Source organism: Drosophila sechellia, chromosome 2L, assembly GCF_004382195.2.
Source record: "Drosophila sechellia strain sech25 chromosome 2L, ASM438219v1, whole genome shotgun sequence".
NCBI lineage: Eukaryota > Metazoa > Arthropoda > Insecta > Diptera > Drosophilidae > Drosophila > Drosophila sechellia.
The window spans coordinates 6410224-6430782 of NC_045949.1; the positions used below are offsets into that span (position 1 = coordinate 6410224).

Here is a 20559-nt window from a genome sequence, read left to right on the forward strand (position 1 = left end):
CTGTTACATAAGAAAAGTTTAGTGTAAAAACATAGTTATCAAAGAAAGATTCAAGAACAAATTACCATATTTAAATCATATTACTCATAGTCCCCCAAATAAAAAATGCACAGGGTTATGCTTTAATAGAGTGCGTGGCTGTTGGATTTGCTCTTTTATTACTTGGTTTTATATTTTAAATATAGTTTAATATATGCAGCTATATAATAGTTATTTAAAATTTGAATACTACGGCTTTGTCGAATTATTTATACTCATTATAATTATGCTTCGGCTTTTAAACTAAGAACTTTAAACTAATTTTTGTTGTATTTGCTCCGCTTTGCCAGCCAGGATGCGTATCGGTCTGTTATTATTTGCTACTCTAGGGTGCTAAATACGTACGTATGTATATCGTTAATTAATTTATTTACTTGTTAATTACACACTTGAACAACTTCGTGCGAGAATTGTTACGATCGTTGATTAGGTGTTTAAAAACTATATAATACAAAAAGTCTTGGCGTTAAATGATAAATGTTTAAACAAAATAATTAAATTATTTTGCGCTGGTTTACAGTTTCCATTTGTTGCTTGTCTCACACGCACACACACACATACATATTTTAATAAATTAATTAAACATTTTGCTGTTTGTACTCAAAACCGCTTCGAATCCCTTACAGTTTGGCCTTTCATAAGAAGCCCATGTCGAGGGCAGTGTAGAGGGCGCGAATGTCGCTGTGGGCGGAGATGCGCCAGAAGGGGAAGTTCATGGCCTTGGCGGCGGTCTCCTCCTCGTTCCCATCCCCAATCACCACGTAGGTGCTCTTGCGCCCAAAGCGAGTCACGATCCGCTCATAGCAGGTTTCATGGCCTGCGGGAAATAGAAGGGAAAAAAAACAGGTTATATCTCGGTTTGATCCACCATTGCCATCATAAACTCACCGATTTTGTGCGCACTGTAAATGTTCTCGATGTTGAAGATGCCGCCCAATCCGAACAGCAGGACCTTGGCCAGCGCCGGGGCCAGTTGCGTGGAGGTGACCAGCACGTTGACGCAGTTCTCCCGCTGGGAGATCATGCTCAGGCACTTGAGCGCCAGCGTGGCCCAGTTGTCGGTCGCCACCTCGATTTCCGAGCGAATCTGCAGCCAGGCCTCGCGTTTTCCGGGTCCCAGAAGGGTGCCAACACTGAAAGGAGAAGCAAAAGGATATTCGATAAGTAAGTAATCTATGAGTCCGAATGCGCATATTCCAATACTCACTTTCCACGATAGCTATTGTAGATGTCCTTGATCTTGCGGTAGCGGAAGGCCAGCTTGCGCATCCAGTCGACGCCGCCCCTCACGCCGGTGGGCAGGCAGAGATTGGGCGGGGCGCCTGGTGGAGTGTTCGTGTGGAAGCCGTCCGTGGCGAAGTTGTAGGCGCTCAGGTCCTGGCCATTGTCGTCCGAGCTGACGTCGTCGATGTGCACCTGGTCGCACTCCTCGATCTCGTTGAAGAAGAAATGCGTGTCGGCCATGTTGAAGACCATCTCCTCCATGCGGAAGGCGATGGTCATCAGGGAGCTGTGGTCTTTGGTGTATCGGTTGGCATAGCTGCCCGACAGCAGCGTGTGGAAGATGATGAGCGTCTCGTCCAGATCCCAGACGAACACCCGCTCCGGTGGCTTCACCGCCTCACTGTTCCCGGTGTCCGAGGCAGTGCTCCTGGTGGGGCTGGGCTGTTGATGGCGCCTACCTCGCGCCCGTCCCGTCTTACCCGTGGGCGTGGTCTTGCTGGCCGCCACGCCCCCAGAGCCGGTTGTGCCTACACTGCTGCCTCCGCTCGAGTTGAGAGCAGCGGCCGCAGCTGCCGCGGACACATTGCCCAGCGGGCCAATGCCGGAGCCAGTGCTCGGCGAGATCGGGAGCGGGGAGTGCGGCGAGTGGGTGGTCTGGTGCACCGGCGTCGTCGAGTGGGTGTCCGTGGGACTCTCGGAGAGATTCGAGGAGGCCGCCACATGGAAGCCGTGACCATGACTCGCACTCGAGCTGGGCGAGCTGACCGCATACGGTGAGTAGTTGGCCGGACTGTAGTAGTTGCCGTACTGTTCGTTGTAGTAACCGCCGTAGTCCTGCTGCCCGAAGTTGTTGTAACCGGCGTACGGACTGCTGTACAGCTGTGAGTTGTTGTTGCCGCTGGCGGCATAGCTGGGCGTCAAGTAGGCAGCCGCCGCAGCTGCCGCTCCGGGTTCCATCTTGGCCTGGCGCGCCGCCGTTGCCGCCGCGTAAGGAGTTCCGTATCCGGAGTAGAAGGGCGGCGGTGTGTACTGCTGCATGCTGTTGTAGTAGTAATAGTCGTGTTTGCCATCGTAGACCGCTGCTGCTGCCGCTGCCACTGCCGAGGAGTTGACCGCCACTGCTCCTCCGTCCAGCGGATTGCTGGCCGAGCTGCAGCCGTACAAATTGGAGCCGGCCACCGAGCCGTTGTCCAGCGATGCGTGCACTTGGCCCGGGCTGCGGGACTCCGACTTGACCGCTGCACTCGAGCCAGTGCCATCATGCGTCCAGTGCGACATCACAGTTGCTCCGCCCACCACGCCATCCTCGCCAGAAACTCCACCGCTGGCGCCACCAGCCTGCTGATATGTGGAGAAGCTGCTGCCGGCGGACTGCGCAAAACTGGAGGCTGTGGCCAGGCTGCAGCTGCTCGCGTTGACATTCGGATTGGCATTACCGTTCGAGTAGTGACCGCTCAGCGAGGCCAGCGATCCTATTGTCGGCTGGAGCGGCTGGCTCTGCGGCGGAAGTCCCAGCGGACTGCACTGGCCAACTCCGCCTCCTACTCCTACTCCACCGCCACCGCCTCCGCCTACACCGACACCCATGCCGGCACCGGCGCTACTGGGTCCATTGCTGGCCAACACGGTGCTGGAATGGGATTGCTGATGGGATTGCTGCTGCTGTTGTTGCTGCTGCTGATGCGTCTGTTGCTGCTGGGGTTGCTGTTGCTGATGCTGCTGCTGTGATAGATTGCAGAGGCTGCAAGGAGATAAGAAGAGAAGCGTCATGAGTGGGTGAGTCAATTAATGGGGTGTTGTCAAGTGTGGGAATATACACTAAAACACAAACCTTTAACATGTGAACTAATGCTCATATACATAAATTGTAAAATCACATTTGATATTTAACAGGCGGTCTATTAAATCGAACTTGACTAAATTATTTCTACAATTTATGCTTATGAATATTTTAAACCCGTTTTCAGCAAATGAAATATATCCTTAGGCGGCAAACATGACTAATGTAATAACCGAGTCACTGAGACTGCATTATATCAATCGATGTATTTATATTAAAACCGGTTGATTTAATTTATATATGCCAATATAAAGGTGCCGGCTTAATCAAAGTTTTTATTTTAGGCATATTTGTTTATTAAAACGTTTACTTACAGCTTAATTATGCTTATAAATAGCTTAGTTTGCTTCAGACAAACTTGTTATTAAATTACAAAACTTTCATATTGTGAAATTCTTTATTAAACATTAAGTTAAATACCAGAAGTGCTATAAGATACCCTTCTAATTCTTTAAAATAAAGCTAAAATTTGTAATTAAAACTTCAATTTTATTATTGGAAACTAAAGAACTGATGAATTTCAAGCGACTTCAAGACGATTTTTAATTGATTTAGGAATGAGCCGACTGACGATCGAGTATAATAGTACAAAAAACACACATGAGGACTTTTTCTTTGTGCCGAAGAGAACCGAAACACAGAACCTTTTGCTCGTTAAGGAAACACATAAAAATAGTTTCCAATAATCTTTAAACAACCATTAAATTAACGGCACGTAGTCGTTTTGCTCTCGGTTGCCCATTCCCCGATACCCTCGGGCCACTTGGACCAAGTCAAGTGCTTCCCAGTCGAAGAGGTCTTCCAAATCTTGTCAAGTGTTATAAATATTTTTCTACGATCTGGCCGTTCTCTTTCCCTCTTCTTCCTGTTGCTGGTTTTGTTCGGGTTGTTTACTGGGATCTCGATGAGGAATCGCTTGGAATCGGTGCGGGGCACTTGAGCGGATCGCTGGGTTCGCCTTTTGGTGGCATGTGCGGAGTGTCCCGGACAAGTCCTGACCCATCCCCCCATCCCCTTGCCGTTGGCCATGTGTGCAGCAAATGTTGAGCGACAAATATTTCTTTTATATACATATATTTAACGATTTGTGTTTTGATGTTTTTTTTCTGTTCTGTTACTCTGGTGTTATTGCCTTTCGAGTAGGACATTATTAAGTGGACAAATTGGAAAATCTTCGAGGGCTCACTAAAAATGAAATAAAACTGAGCACCAATGGAAATTCAAATAAGTCAGAGCTACGGGAAAATAAAAACAATAAAAAGGCTTTTGGATATTTTGGGGGAAAAAAGGGCGACAAATTGGGGAGAAATTCAATCCTTTTCGATGCAATTAAGCGGAGTTTTTTACAATCAGTTGGCAACTTAATTTTAATATTTTCTATCTTATAGTAGCAAGATAGATATAAACTCATTCAAATACAGGATTATTTCCCTATGGAGGATAATTATTTTAAATTACTCTCTACTCCAATGATTTATATGCCTCACTTTCTTCCTTCTACTATACCACATTTCCTCTTTTTCCGCCTACGACTCCCTCCCTCCATGCGACTTGGAAAATATTTAACAATTTTTCATAATTTTAATAGGAAGGTAAATTAAGTGCCCAATTTCCAAAGGAATCTGACACCTTGAGATTCTTTCGCTCGGCTGGAAAGGGGGCACATTTATCTTGCTGGTAGCCACAACAAGGGGAAAATGGTAAAAGGGGAGCAGCTGGTGAAAGGGGGAAAGCATTTTCCCAGCGTAGAACGACGCGTGCGCCAAATGGAGGGGAAAACCCAACCCAAACTTTGGCTTGGAGATCTGCTCTCCGCACAATATGGTGACCAATGGGAGATTTACGAATATTATAATAGAAATTATTGAAGAGGGAGTTTAAGAGGTCTTTAGCACTAAGCCGCAACTGTTGCCGCCTTTAAGCCCCTTTTAAGTAGTTGGGCCTGCACCGCCTCGAATCCCTACGACGTCCTCCATGCCCCTGGGCAAGTGTTAAGTGCTCTGACACTTTTCGGTTCTTTTTGTTTTTCGGATTTCGGTTTTTGGATTTTGAATTTCGGTCTTGGGTTCACTTCAGTGTCGCAGCTGAAGCGTGCACCGAATTCCTTGAATTTCTGCTGGGGCATGTGACAGGTTGTGTGGACCACATGCAAAATGTGCACTTCCCTTCCCTTCCGACGACCCGACCCTGGGCCACTTTTCAATCGAAACCAATTGAAGATGCTGCGCCTCTTGTCAAGTGCGAGGATGTCCACGCCGTTCTGCTACAAATTGTCTACGCTTACAGAGAGGGAAACCTTTTCTTCAGGATCCTGGGAAGCAAGTTGGTAAGAACATGTCTCCTTATTTTTGAACCTTTATACAAACTATTATTTCCCTTATGTGTTTAAATTCCAAAATTGTCCATATTCAAGGATATTTTTTCTTGAAAGTAACTATATTTATGTTAAAATATTTAAATATATATTATTTCACTTGGACCTACCGGTTGCGTTCATGTGTATCCGTGTGCTCTGTCTTGGGACGTTTAACCTGAAAAAAAAAACAAGAAAAGCATATTAGGAATACATTTTTGTGAATTTTTGGATTTTCGCCGGCCCTGGAAATAATTTGTTTATAAACAAGGCGGACGCACTCACACCTCAGCGTCTGGCGTGGAATCGCCCTGCTGAGCTCGGCACTTCCACCGCCTGAAACTCTATTTGGGTTATCCAGTGCGAGTGGCGAAAGAAAACAGCGAATTTTACATAATTCGCAATCGCCATTTGCTGCTGCGCCAAGCGAATTTCGCTGCCGGAGCTTGTGCGTGGGAAAAAGTTTAAATCAACTGTTTCTCGGATGTGCGGCGCCATTTGGGGTGGAAGTGGGAAAGGGGCGCGGGAGAGTGCTCGGAAAAGCAGCAGGTGGCAGCGGATTTCGATAAGGATGCAACAGGGCTAGATGGAAAACGATGGAATCACGAAAAAAGCTTATGTGATTCCCTTGACATTTATGTTTTCAGAAGTTCGAGGAATGATTATGACTTAAGATATGGCATAGTACGTCGTTTACATATAGTTGGTATGTTTTATAAATATAAAGCTATAACAATCCAGATTGTCCAGGATGTGACTGAAACTCTGCCAAAATGAGTTTGACAAATGGTCAAAAAAATAAAAAACGCCCCGAAAGAAGACATGTATGCAAATCGAACGGAAGCCAGATAAATCGAAGGCGGACTAAGGGGCGCGGCAAGCCCAGGTGCTGGAATTTGTGCGCCTCTCCGCCCCTAAAAAAAAGTCCCTCAAAAAAACAAAAAAAAAAAAAGAAGGGCGGGCAGGGAGCGAAAGCTGAGCGGCTTCGGTTGACAGCTTCTGCCGTCCGGCGAGATGACCACACGCACGCACTGTCCATCATCCGGCGATCTGGTGGGGGGCAGCAGGACGCAGTTTGCTCAGATTTGTCGACGGACCAAGGGAACACGGGCATGCGCAGCGACGGACAAGCGGACAGATTGCCGAACGGTAGCGTTTCGACGCGCTGCGCATGGAGTTGCGATCTCGGGATCGCGAATTCTGCAGGATTGCGTGCTGCACGAGCAACTGAATTCGAGTCCGGAGATGTATGCAAAAGTGATGTGGTAAGGGGCCAAAAAAATAAAGGGGGGAAAGAGCCAAATGCAACCTTTTACTAAACTAATTTATGGCACAAGCTGACAACGTAAACATTAACACAGACAACACTCGAATCGGTATCTGGGGGGGTTTTGGTTGGTTGGGGCGGATTGGATGGTTCCAGCTGCGGAACAGAGTGGGAGATATGTGGTACAAAGACCTGTTTGTGGGCATCTTTAACGAAATTCCTGTGATCGTAATCTCTTTGTCTCTTCTGCTGCTTTAGAAGAAGATTAAAACACACACACGCACTCGGTCACAAAAAGGCAGGCAAACAAAAGACAAGACAAGAAGACGGCGACAAATTTTTTATTAGCCCGGCCCTAAGACCCCGAAGACCCCGTAGACCCTTGCAACCCCCTTGAGCCCCCGCGTGTCCCGCGATAAAAATCAAAGTAAACAAGAGGAAAATTTGTATCTTCTGGTGGACGAAGTGGAATCGAAGGAAGGGCACCTATCCCATGCACCTTAACACTTTGGCACGTTAATTACGTTTGGGCCACGATCGTGGTAGTATAATCAACAATCGCCAAGTGTCAATCGCTTTGGCCATAATCAATATTTCGACTCCTCCCCCGCCCCCCACACACTCACACACTAACACAGAGGTGAATTCTCTTTGTCATAAATTACATGCAGCGCGTATTGTCGCAGTTGAATTATGGCGTGTTAATTTTTACGATTACGGCTTAAACTTAATTAAAATGTGATTAATGCCGCTGGACGAATGCCGAAGCACAGCTCTGGCTTTTGTGGGCCAGGCTCTTTAAATTCCCATAAACCCGGCACCCAGAGACCCACTAGGGCTGTAATTTATGCTCTATTAATATTTCGCCTTAACCATCCGGCCATCCGGCCACTTCACGTTCGTCACGTTTCCTTCGATCCGACTTTGTCTTAGCCGTAGTTCAGGGACCCATAAATGCTTGGAGTTAACATTTGGGAATGCCGCTGGTTCCATTAAATCGCCGAGAAACGAACTTTACGCTAATCTCGGCCAGACTTTGCATCGCCAAGCATGCTTTGGTAATTTGGTGGGAGAAATGCATCCGCATCGGATGGGAAAACGTTTGTCACTATTTCGGCACTTTATTAAGCGTTTTTAATGACCTTTTGGGACTCGACTTGTTTGCTTCATTACCCCACAGACGAAAGTTAAGCCGATTAATGCGTTGTAATAAAATTGTGGTCAGGTGCCCATAATCTTTATCCCCATTAACGATTTCCCAACAATGAGCAGTCATTAAGACGCTTTTCTTCGCAGGATGGGCCCATAAAAAGAATAGTAATCCTCTGTGAATGAGCAACATTCCATACATTTTCAAGCAACCCAATGAAATTGTATTTCTCCGAGTGTATTTGCGCGACTTCTTCGCTTAGATTTATGAAATCGAATAGCATCTGAACACGACTTAGTTGTCAAGCTGGACCAGATTTATATGTGAAGTGTGCTATGATATCACGCCGTCCAATAGATCAGCTTAAAGCATCCTAAACTGTTGTTCGTACATATATTAGACTCCATCCAGCTTTGATGAATGAGAGGACAAGCGATATCTCGCCGCGGAGCTTCACTTTTTGGATACTACTCCCGACCAGGGGAAGCCCCACAAGGCGCAACCACCAAGGAAGCTACCGCCGACATCATAGTCATAACACTAGCAATACTAGCAATAGTAATAACCGACGGCACAGCCGTCTCAACCGCATCACTTTTAAAGCTTCGCGAGGAGAGCACTACGACTATGTGATTACCTTTGGCTCGATCATTTTGTCAATTAATCCGCATCGCGGAGCGGCGTAGTTGTATGGCATTAGGGTGACCATTATTCCGTGGACTTGCTATTACTTTCACTTGGAACACACACAAAAACACACACACGCGTGCGGGCTAGTGAACTCGACCGTTTCAGGTAGTTAATGTATGGTCGATGTTTTGAAATCGAATATATATAGTTATAGCGTTTCAGAACGAACGAAATGTATCTGGTAGGTTGCTTGTATCTGCGACTTCGGGCGGATCGACCGTTCCCGTAGCGCTCGCTTTGAGTGGCTCGAATCGACTGAACCACCGAAGCAGCCGACTTTTGTGGCTCAATGTGACGCCGGCAGCGGAGCGGCAGCGCTGCTTGAGTGGAAATCCCTGGCTCGGATTATTTGGATTCGTATTCGTACCGGCTAAATGTATCTCGGCACTCGAAACGAGTTCGTGTGAGCGGTGCGCACTCGGAGCAGCCTCTCTCGCTCCCTCCGCTGGCCACAGACCGCGCCTAGACTCCGCCCATTCCCATTCCCCAAATCGAAGGGCCAAGAATATCGCACAGGGGTGGGTCGAAAACCACTTTTCCTCAAAGTTTGTTGTTTCTTTCTCCGTATTATGTTAGTTTTTTTTTATTTTTGGTAAGTATCTCTCGGATGCGGGCGAACAATGCCCATTGTGAATGAGATTTTGCCGCTGGGCGAACGCGACAACTGAAAAGTTGGTTTTCCTATGCGCATAAATTAATAAATTAATTCGAAGCAACTCCGCCACCATTCGAGCACATTAAACAAATTAATAATCTAATCAGTTGGAGTTTGTCGGCCTGTTCAATGGAAACCGCCAGCAATTTAATGGCAATCGTAAAACGCGCAACGCGAATATCGGGTAATTCAAAACGCCTAAAACCTATTGGATTCGATGGATCCGTAACGCATTAGAGAAGGAGCTCCCAAAAATCGAAATGCTCATGTAAGACGAGCCGAAGTGTGCTGGGCATAATCAAACCGATACGGGACATGGGATATGGAATATGGCAAATGGTATATGGGATATCCGATCTGTGGACGAACTAGCGAGTGCCATAAACAAATTGGCATCTAATCAAAATCACAGGGTGATGCAGATGTGAATCACTTACGATGGTAATTGGGTAGCATAAACACTATGGTTTAGAGCCACTAATGAGCTCGATTAAGTGAAGTAGAATGCTCAGACAGGATGGCAGCCAATTGATGTTGATTGGGGGCAGCTCAGGCAAAATACTGAGCACATGAATTTTAAAGTGTGTTGAAACTTCATCCGAATGAAACTCTAGTAAAAGAGTTTATCTTTAAGGTATCAGGTATTGCCTGTGACAATGCAACTTGTAATTGGTAGTAAAATCTCTTTTAAACCTCTCCTGAATATATATTTTACCATAACTTAATACAATGTCTTAAACCGATAGTGTTTAACATTCTTTTCTAATAAATATATATTTCATGGCCGTCTCGTATTTATTTATTTATTTATTTATACGTCTCCGTCGAGACGAAACAATTGAATCGTGTGGTAAACAAATCATGTTGATTCAACACTTGATTTTTGGCCCAACAGAGACTGACGTAAAAGCCTGGATGTAATTACAAGTGAGCAAGTGAATCAAGTGCAGTTAAGTAAATAGGCGACATGCACACATGCAATGGAATTGCAATGGAATTCAGACAATAAACCCATTCGATCCCACAAGAAATAACAAAAGTGAAGCTAGAAATTTGATAATGGCATTTCGTTAGGGCTTTCCATAGTGAAAATCGAGCATGACCTCAAAGTGGGGGAGTGCACTTCTTGGTGGATACATTTTGGGTGCAGTGAATCTCCGAGTCGGGCATTAAATTAGCTTTAATCGCTTTAGCACGATTGTGAGACAACATGTCGTCAATTATATCTACGATGATCATGATGCCCCTCCCTCCTCGATGATCCTTCTTCCCTCAGTTCGCCACTCGGCGAGTCTTCTGTAAACAAATCTGCGCACAATTCGCTGCATTTGCAGATATTTCTGCGGCCTGGCTTGTTGCTGAGACTGGCACATTTGTCGTGGACCGGTTGCCGATCGTCGACCATCCACCATCCAGCATCCAGAAGCACAGTTTCCCCCTTGGAGCAGCAGATCCCCTCGGAACTGAACGTGCTGATCGTGCGACTGCAAAAGCCTGCTGCACAATGGAGATTCAGGGAGTCGGGGAATCGGAGAATCAGAGAATCGCACGGGGGCAGGGTAGAACTCGAAAGTGTTTAAGATTTACGTTCAGTTTTGATCGGGCTGGACCTCCCCGAGTGTAGTATTAATTTTACACATCCAAAGGAAGTGGGGGCCACATGGCTTGGGATCGAGTGGCCTATGTCCGTTCCGCGTTGGGCGCCATTTTAATGCAAAAGTTTTAACACCTGAGTCGAGCACATTTGTTGCCATGTTCGCATTCTTACAACTTGATCTGGGCCTGCGACTGTTCGCCGGACATCTAGATAAGAACTTGGATTTGGCTACGCCAGCATTGGGACATTGAATTGCTTGTCCGTTGTCATTTGGTCGGATGCCCAGTGTGGCCTGCCCCTCCACTCAATCCCCGGCGCAGCTCAGGTTCTCCGGTTCAAAAGTCGTCGAGGAATGCGTCATTCGATTGGCGAGCCCACGAATTGGGTCAGTTTTTCCATGCCATGCTGATTAGGGAAGTTTCACATTTGTCAGCACATGCCAAGCGTCTGAGGCATTCATCGTTTTGCCCCTCGAAAAAAATGTTGCTGAGCCATGGAGATCTGACCGCATATATTATAAAATAGAGAACAAAACGATGGATAGCGCAGGCCAGGGAGCTGGAAATTGCAGCGATATTTGGTATGCAGATTTCTGGATTGGGGTTTTTTCGTTTTGTAGCTGGTCTTCCGAAGGGGAACTGCACATGGGATTTCAATTCCTAAAAATCTTGAATGAATCGGTTTGGTAATAAAAACGCTTCATAGACAAAACCGCACTGAACTTTCCTTGGTCCGCTTGTCACTCGCTTATTTCCACAGAAACTTGCGAAATAAATGGAAAAGTCAACAGCCAATCTGAAGGTATTGCATTTCCTATGGAAAACACATTTCCCACTTGTACAAATATTTATAGGGTAACTCCAGACGATCAGCTGTTCCAGGGATCCCATATCAATCGAATCGACTCGCTTCGAATCGATCGTAAATCACACAAAAATCGTGTTTCCTATACAACTGAGCACCAGGCGCATTAGCCGAATATATAATTTTGACAGGCCATTTTATGGGTCGAAGATCATTAAAGCCAACTACTGTGCTGGCTCTATAAAAAAATATGAACATAAACTTGGATTTTATGAATCAACAAGGCCGGAGGGAGCCGTCGATCGGATGGCAAAGCTAAACAAAGACTTGGTCAGTGGTCTACGAGTATGTGGGCGTTTGGCTGGGTCTTGATACCCCCGATAAAAAACAAAACAAAAAAACAATGAATACAAAAATAAACCGAGTCGGGAATTGCACTTGCACCAGAATGAGGCATCCAGTTCATTATGATTGAGCCGATTATTATGGCCACCAGGGTCGGCGAGAAACGGTTCGTTTATGCTTTCATTCTTGGGAAAAATTATGCGGAACCTGTGTTTCAGTTCCAGGCACGTGCCGATCCCCGACTGATACGTATATGTACGTATTCACATCTGATGGGGGTCAGGAGGAGGTGGAGAATGGAACGGAGGAGGAGGTGGAATCGCCATGGTGACCGAGGCGAAGCAAACATTGGTCAGGAATTTCATTAAAAGGTAAAGCCGAAGCACAAAGCCGAGCAGCTACTATGTGTGTGTTCTCCTGGCAACCGGCGCACAACCTCACCCAGTCCACCGCCCACTCCGGCCCCTGGCACCACCCATCAACCTGCCGCCGACTGGGCCACCCACCGAGCGAAGTGTGTCGGCTGTCACTGCGAATGAGCATCAAAACTGCCGCAGAACGGCCGAACTCCAGAACAGCAGAATGGCAGAATGGATTGGATAGGACCGAAGCGAATTGTGCAGGATGGGGGAGTGGGTGGAGGTAGAGGTTTACCTGTGGGAACGGCTCTCTAATTAATTTAATTACGTGCTCTCGACTAGCGCGTGTCAAAACGCGCAGCGACCCAACAACGAACAACAAAATTAAATACTCACGCCTCGGTGGGCTCTAATCAAATGCGCCCTCAAGTATGCAATGGAAACATATGCTTTTACCGGGTGGCTAACACAGGGTATCGGCTGAGAGGGTGTGCTCGACTAGGGGTGGCTTTGGCATGCTAGCACTTAAGAGTTTCAGAATCGCTAGCATTTTACAATGGTAACTAAAGCAGATAAGATGTGACACATTTCTTTCTGTTGATAAATTAATGAATTATAAATTATAAACTAAATAAGTATAATTAGTAAACTCTAGGGTATATCATAATCTTCTGAAACGCTCAAATTAAATCAAATGCACTATATAAGTTCGTCCTTCATATGCTGCACTAGGGATCACAGAATCCAGCTTACTGGGTATGCTGTAGTCGACGACCTTCGCGCGTTCCGCCAATTTGGCTGCGTTGTGCCTTGGGTTAACCGTTACCAGGCCTATGAAATGGTGCTTGCAACCACTCGCCCCGTCCGGGAAACAACAACATTGAGGCATCGCTGACAAATTGAATTTGTAAACTTGTCCGCGGGCAACAACAAATCATTGGAGACCCCCAGGGATGCTGTTTCGGTTGCTGATCCGTCCGTTGCCATAACCATCCGGATTCCGGAGTCAGCAGGAGGAGGAGAAGGAAGATGACGCCGCCCGACACGGAGGTGGATGCGAATGCCATGGGACGCTGGTAATCCAATACCCATGCCCTATCCATGTTACGCTCCTCTGGACGGACTTTCTAACTCGGTCTCAGTTCGCCGGCTCGGTTCTGTCCTCCCAACCAACCAACCGCCCATCACTCCCCCACAAAAACAGTGGCGAAAGTGATGTGAAATTATAGACTCGCTTTCGGGCGGTTGGGGGCGTGTCAACGCAGTTGGGAAAAAAAGCACACACACACACGCTTACGCACAATTATTAACACTTATTAATGTTGAGGTTTCCATATATATGGCACCCCAGGGCTTAAATTAAAGTCATCCCGAGTGCCAAACAGCTGCCTCAAGTGCCGCACTTGAGCCGATCTGGGTCCCGGAACAGGGGGTTGCAACCCGGGGGTTGAGTGGGGTTGGGCGTTGGCTTTGTCGCTGTTTAAGTAGTCATTAAGATCGAGTGTGGATAAGATTTTTTCACAGCTGGCTGTCCTGGCGGTGGTACTAGCCGGTCCATTCGCCAACCCCTCGCCGAAAAAAAAAAAACAAGAACCCCGCCTTGCAATTAGCCAACAACCTTTGACTCCGACCCAACTCCCTTTATGGTGAGCCTTAATCCTGACTGTCCTAGACAAGCTATTGACAGCTATTGTCTTCTAATTAAACAACAATGTTGACCTATTCTCAAGATGTCACGGATCGGGTTCAATGAAAACTTACTTTTGGGTTAAAAAATCATTGCAAATTATTTACACTACTTTTTTTGGAAAATCGGTTGCATTGTTTGTTAATTAAAAACTTTTGATTGCTAGGCGAAGAACAACCCTTAAAGAAGTTCGCCCTGCTAACCCTTTGAGTTTATCTGCCGAAGAAGTTGCTTGTTAACCCTTTGAGTTGCGCTTCAACCCTTTTATCCTTGTAATAATTAAGTTGAAGGAAAGACAGTATTGTAAATTATAAAGCTGAGTTGGGATTGGGCGAGCACTAACGATGTCTTTGGGAAAATAAATGAATAGTTATAAGAACTTGAATAACTCTTTTTTTGTCAGTTTAAGGCAGAGATTCCACACTGCGGCTGATGGCGCACCGCAAACTGTGCCAACTGTGCAACACTTGGACTTGGGCAACTGGTATCTGGTAAATGGTAACTGGTAAAATGGTTAACGGCAACCGAATACCCTGCTGAACTATCAGTTACACTTACACCATATGTGGCAGCCCTAAAGTTGCCGCGTATCGCTTTCATCACTCAGACCTTGGCCACATTTAACTTTTGCGCAGCAGCCGTTCGACAATTGTGGAAATTCTAACTATTATAAATGGGTATAAAAAATGGCAAAAAGTTGATTATTTCCGTTAAACTTAATAACGTCGAAAATAGAGCGGCAAGGCCGGACCGAAAAGTGGGAAATACGTATAGTATTACCAGTTTGGATGGAAGAGCGTAAAGCTGAATTGTGCGACCAACTGTTGATGGGACAACTTTCGAGGCGGCGGAGGAACAGGTGCGCTCGTCACTGGGAATCGAACCGGAATCGGTGCGGAAACCCTATGGAAATCGGAGGATGGTGCCGGGATCTAAGCCCCTGGACCCTTGCCGCTGCATCCCTGCCAGCACTTTCATCTACCACCTCTCTCCTCCCTCCCTCCAGACGATCCCGAATATCGAATTTCGCTTTACCGCCTCGCCAATCAATGGACGAAATGTGAATGATTTGTTTGTTGGCATTTTGGCTGCCAATTGTCCGGATTTCGGAGGCTGCTACTGCTGCTGCACTTTCCCAAGCCCCGAAGAATGGATGGAAAAATGTGCAACGAGGAAATCTGATATTTTTTTTCATATTTTTTTTTTTTGTGAGACTGCCTGGAAAATTGCTGGGGACGAGGCCAGGCGAGGAAAAAAATTCGTGGTAAAATTATGAAAAAATCTAAGAAAAACTGTCACGACTGCTAACGAGTAATGCTATCCCCGTTCCTCTCATTTCGCCCCGTAAAGTCAAAGGTCGCACAAATTTGTCTCGGAAAAAACCGCTTAATTGGTAGGGGCTTTGGGTGGGATGGAATCGCTTGAAATGGGATGGGATGGGGTTACAAGGAGGGCAGCTGGCTGTCTGCGCCTTTGACTGACAACAGCCACACCTAAGTAAACCGGGCGCGGAGAGTCGCAGTCGCCGGCAGGAGTCTTATCATGCTCCAAGCTGTCTGCCACTTGATTGAACCGGAAATGAGGCGCAAGTTTTGTTTTCACAGGCTGCGACCACTTGACCCCGCAACCCGCTGGCAGTGACACCGAAACGTGGAATCAAAGTGAACCGAATCCGATGCCGATGCCAATGGCGATGGCACCCCTTTCCCATCGGCAAAATGTTTTACATCAATTTTTGGTTAATGTGCCGCTGGGCAGAGTCAGCATCCCACTTACCCCGACTGTCAAATAATTATGACAAGTTCATTTCGTCGCACTTTCGCTCATTTGTTTGGCTCCCATTCGCATCTATTTTCCCCTTCGATTTTTACCAAGAATTCCTGTAAGCGAAGCAGCCCCGGAAAAAGACTCAGACCCGGATCCGGCCCCACCAATTATCGGAGCGTTGTAAGATGCCCGCGGCTTTTGATGTGACAGATGCGTGTCCGTGTCGCTCCTGAGGTGTATTGCTCCATCACATGGTGGTTCTACGAATAATACTACTCGATTTAGCCACAAATGGATTGAAAGACGCTTTCGAAAAGCTTCTCAAAAGTAAGCTGTGAATTTGAAAACAAATAGTTCTCAGTGATTAAAGTTTCCTTTACTTAATCAACAACTATGTTAAGTTCAAATTGACAACCATTAGATGATGCTTCGCTGTCAATGTTTTGGTGATCTATTCCAACTTATTCACCAAATTGGTGCCCAGAAAAGAGTTGGGCACTATATTTAGTGTAGTGATGGCTATCTATAGACGCACGTTGGCTCAAAATATGCTGTCGAAAGTGACAATTGATTGCGTACAGACGTTTCGCATTTGACTGGGCTATTTCGGTATGTGCCACCATTCAAATTTAGACCAGGAGACAACAATGAGTCACAAGGCTGGAGAGAGCAGACAAAGCAAATCCCTCTCAAAATGGCCACAGCAAGGTACAAATATTTGCAATCATTAGAGGGCATTAGGATCGGAATCCACCGGATAGGAAGGGACATTCATCCATCCATCAGGCAGGTTGCTCTAATTTTCCGTTCCACGTCTTCATCTACTGACAGGCGACATAAAACAGGATAAAAGGACTAAGCAGCGTCGCCAGTTGAGCGGATTATGCTCTGACAAAACTGGAACAAAAAGCAGATCCTTCGAGCAGGAGCCTAAGGGATAAACCGCCTCCTACTCCTACCCTCTCCATTTCTCGCCCTTTTTCCAGTGCTGTAATTCAAGCATGATGCATGCAAATTTATGCCATACATTCTGTGGTTTAGCCTTCGGATATGACGTCACAGCAAGGACTCACGGCCGATATCAACGGAATTATGTCAGGCGAAAGGCGAGCGATAAGCTTTCTTGGCATGAGCAAGTTTTTAAATTAATTTTGAATAAAACTACACGAAGATAAATTGTAAGAAAATGTATGTACATATAGGTAGCCAAATCGATTTGGTAAAAGAAAATGATAAGACTGCTCTTACTGTGTAAATAACTATTTTTAATATAGGTGCTTAATTTTCGAATTAAATATCGAAGTGATCAAGCTGATCATCATCAAATTGAACTCGTGCCAGTATTCAAAGAAGAGTTTCCAATTCGAGCTCCAAGTTTGTTTATTGACTTCATCTCGACCATGGCTACTGAAATCGCGCCCAACTCAGCGCTGGCGAAACTTTTGAGTAAACAAACAAACAAGTTCATTTATTGTAGTGTCAGAAACCCAAATAAATTCCTCGACTTTGAACGGGAACAGGTACGTAGGTGTATGTATATCCTTTCCAGACAGAGATGGTTGCACTTCCTGTGCCACGCCCCAGACAAACATTTGCCATTTAAGCCGAAGGACAATGCGGATTAAGAGCTGGGAGATGAGAGATGTAATGCCTGGACTCACAGATTCACAGATTCAAAGATTATGTTGTAAAAATGTCGCCGGGCATTTGAACCTGGGTGAATAATGAGATGAGCTTCAAGCGAATAGGCCACCCCCTGGCATTTAATTTTAATTTTTGGGACATTCCCAGGGCGTGGCTGAAATGGAGCAGCCCGGCCACAAACGAGAAACGAATTGAAATGCTCGCTATCGTTGGGAACCCGCAGAGCGAGAAGTCCTGCGGGTAGCGCAAAATCCCGAAACGTTGATGAGGGGGATGAGGTGCTGAAGGACCCCCAGTTGAAACCCCCGATCCTGTCCTGCTCCTGCCTGCATTGTTTGTTGTTTTAATGGCAAAACGAAAAGCGCAAGGCATCTGCACGGCGTTGTCCTTTTGTACATTCTCTGCTGCTCCTTTCTGACTACTCAAATTTCAATGAAATTATCCTCACGGCATTTGCCTGCCCTCTCCCTCTCTCTCTCTCACTCAGTGTGCAGCCATCCTTTTCCCTCCAGCTCGCCCAACAATGCCGAATAAAATGTTTTTCGCTGAAATTATTTGCTAATGGCTCGTCCTTTTTTGCATTCCCATTTATGAGATTTTCGTGTTGTCTCCGATGCTGTCAAATAGATACCCGGAAAAAAAATGGCGGCAGTTGACGCTTTTGTATCTCTGACGTTTTTGGCTTTCTGCCTTCTTCTGCTTCTTCCTTCCGGCCGCCATCGACGGCAGCCATTTTGGATGGCCGCAGGCAGGAAAAAGCCGTGTTCTGTTTGCCTTGGCAACGAGACAAACACATCGCAAATTGCTTTGCCCAAAAAGTTTGCTCAAGTTACGCCGGAGTTGTGAGGGAGCTGTCTGGGCAACGTGGGCATGATTATGTGGAATGGAACTCACTTAACATAGAAGCAAAGGAAAGGAAATGAGCGTACAACTGTCAATCAAAGCGGGATTCAACAGAAATTCCGATCTAAAAATCTCTACCTTCCATTCAGTTACAGCCCTTGACCTAGTGCCTTCTCGAACTGATCCTTTTTGCGGTTTTATTTCTGGTCAAATGATTCCCTCTCGATCGACAGGATATCTGGATATCTGGCTGTGGCCCTTTGTGCGCACTTAAGCTGAAAATTCCCTTTTGACTACTGTCTGCATTGTGTCCTGCGTTTAAAGGATCAGCACTGGGCAAATGCGCAGTAGCATCTTTGATTTCTTACAGTTCACTGTACAGTGAGCTTATCTCTCACGATCAACTGCTACCATTTTGGCCACTCGGAGCTAGAGGAACGCATTAAAGGATAGCAATTATGCGCACTTGATGCGGAAAATATGATTGAGAGCACTAGGAGTCAGGTTTGAATAGCTCTAAGAATTGACTAGGATTTTGATTCTTTCTTCGGGTTTTAATTTGAGTTGAAATTCTTTGTGCGAGTTATGCAATATGCGTGTGGTCTAGGTAAATACTTAAGATATACAATACTTTAAGTTGAGATATAAAGAAAACTAAATTTCGAAAGACAAAAACCCATTTTTGCTGGGTGATTATTCTAAGAATAAGTCTTGATCTACCATTAATTCATCCTTCAAAACCCAACATACTAAAACTTCCTCAGATATTCAATAAGCTAATTGAGATCTCTCAACTTACTTTGTAGTAATCCAGCGTTGAGAAGTTTTGATAGCACGGCACATTATACAACATATTCCAAGTGTTGTGGCTGCTCCTGTCGCTGTTCCTGCGGCACTCGATGCCTGGAACGGCGTGTCCTGGCACAGTGGAAATGTCAAATGGCCCACTGGAAGGTATGCTCTTCCATGGCAGATGTGCTTTAAGTGGACTTCACAAGCATATAAAGAAGTTATACACACTCGACATGCACACACACATACACAAGTCGATATTTTTTAAGTGTTGAGTTGCTGATTGATAATTAATTGAGCCTATTGTGTTATTTTTATCACGAAGCGCGCGGCACAAACGTTGGACATTAAATTGCGTTAAGTGAGCAGTTCCGTTTCGCCAATTAATTTGTGCCAAATTGATCTGAAAGATGCAAATTGTATCTCGTTGCGTTTATTTCAGTTTAAGCGCTGGGCCGACGGGCGGATTGAGTGCTCTTCGTGGTTTATGGTGGTCCGCTTTCGCCACGAATGTCACATAAAGCTGCGTGTCAACTGATTCGACTTGGTCGAAAAGCGCTCATCGCCGGATTCTCGATCGCAAAGCTGACGTCGTCGCCATGCGAGTTTTGAGTGAGTTTCCTCTGCCGGAATCAGCCAATCGGCGTCCAGCAGCGCTGCGCTCTCGCTCGCACCTTTGCGCCGCTTTGGAGTGAGTTTTCTCAGCGAGGGCGGCGCATCAGGACTCGCTTTTCACTGCAGACACCCAAATATAAATAAATATGTGAGCACTTTTTTTGTGTTCCGAAAACAAGTTGGCATTTTTGTGATTACTCAACTGCAATTTGGAAAAACAGGCACATAAAAGTTTAAACCGCCTTGGGAAAAGGATTTAAAGGAATTTGAAGGATATTTCAAGTAAGTTAGCAGCTCTGTGATGGATTTTCTGGTGGTGTGAATGGTAGAAGTCACTACTCAAAATATATACATATTACTCACTAATAGATCACTTAAATATGTTGTCAGGTATATAAGTTAATTTAATTTGGGCTGTATTTTTGAATGAATATATCAAAACAACCACTTTTATTGCCCCTTGAAAACACCCAATTTGACATTTAAAATTGATTGATAAAGTAACTGTTTTAAGGATAAAATCGCAGTTAGTAATATTAACGTACAAAAAATGAAATTGTGCCAATTTGACGGACAACATTTTCGAATATTTCCGATACGACTTAGTTTTGAAGATCTCCACAGCAAGTTAGCAGCGCCGTTTGGTGCTAGGGCTTCCTGGAAGCCTTATTTCGGGACCCTTCCACGAACGGTTCTGGGTCTCGGTCTCCTCTTTTTTTTTGTGTTGGACCCTCGGCTAACCCAATTTGGCAACACTTGATTGGGCGCCAGGCAAAATGTCGACTCGCATTAGTCTGACCAATTTCGGGATATTGCGGACAGCTTCAAGCCGCTGGTCTTTAGCCAAAAATCACAGGGCAGACTAGGAGACATACGGCCAGTTTCGTC

General features: G+C 45.6%; 1 protein-coding gene across 2 annotated transcripts; it reads right to left on the reverse strand.

The window, feature by feature from the left end:
- Positions 1-19: 19 nt before the first annotated feature.
- Positions 20-19578, reverse strand: LOC6611399 (developmental protein eyes absent). 2 transcript variants are annotated; one of them, XM_032713989.1, is made up of 5 exons: positions 19064-19578; positions 5588-5634; positions 1247-3004; positions 928-1172; positions 20-856 (listed from the first exon to the last, which is right to left on the reverse strand). In XM_032713989.1, exons 1-5 carry the CDS (start codon positions 19115-19117, stop codon positions 675-677), a joined length of 2286 nt encoding a protein of 761 aa, XP_032569880.1. In that variant the 5' UTR covers positions 19118-19578; the 3' UTR covers positions 20-674. The 2 variants fall into 2 exon arrangements, with proteins under 2 accessions (XP_032569880.1, XP_002035943.1); XM_002035907.2 differs by lacking the exon at positions 19064-19578 and adding an exon at positions 8511-8806.
- Between the last annotated feature and the right edge of the window lie 981 nt (positions 19579-20559).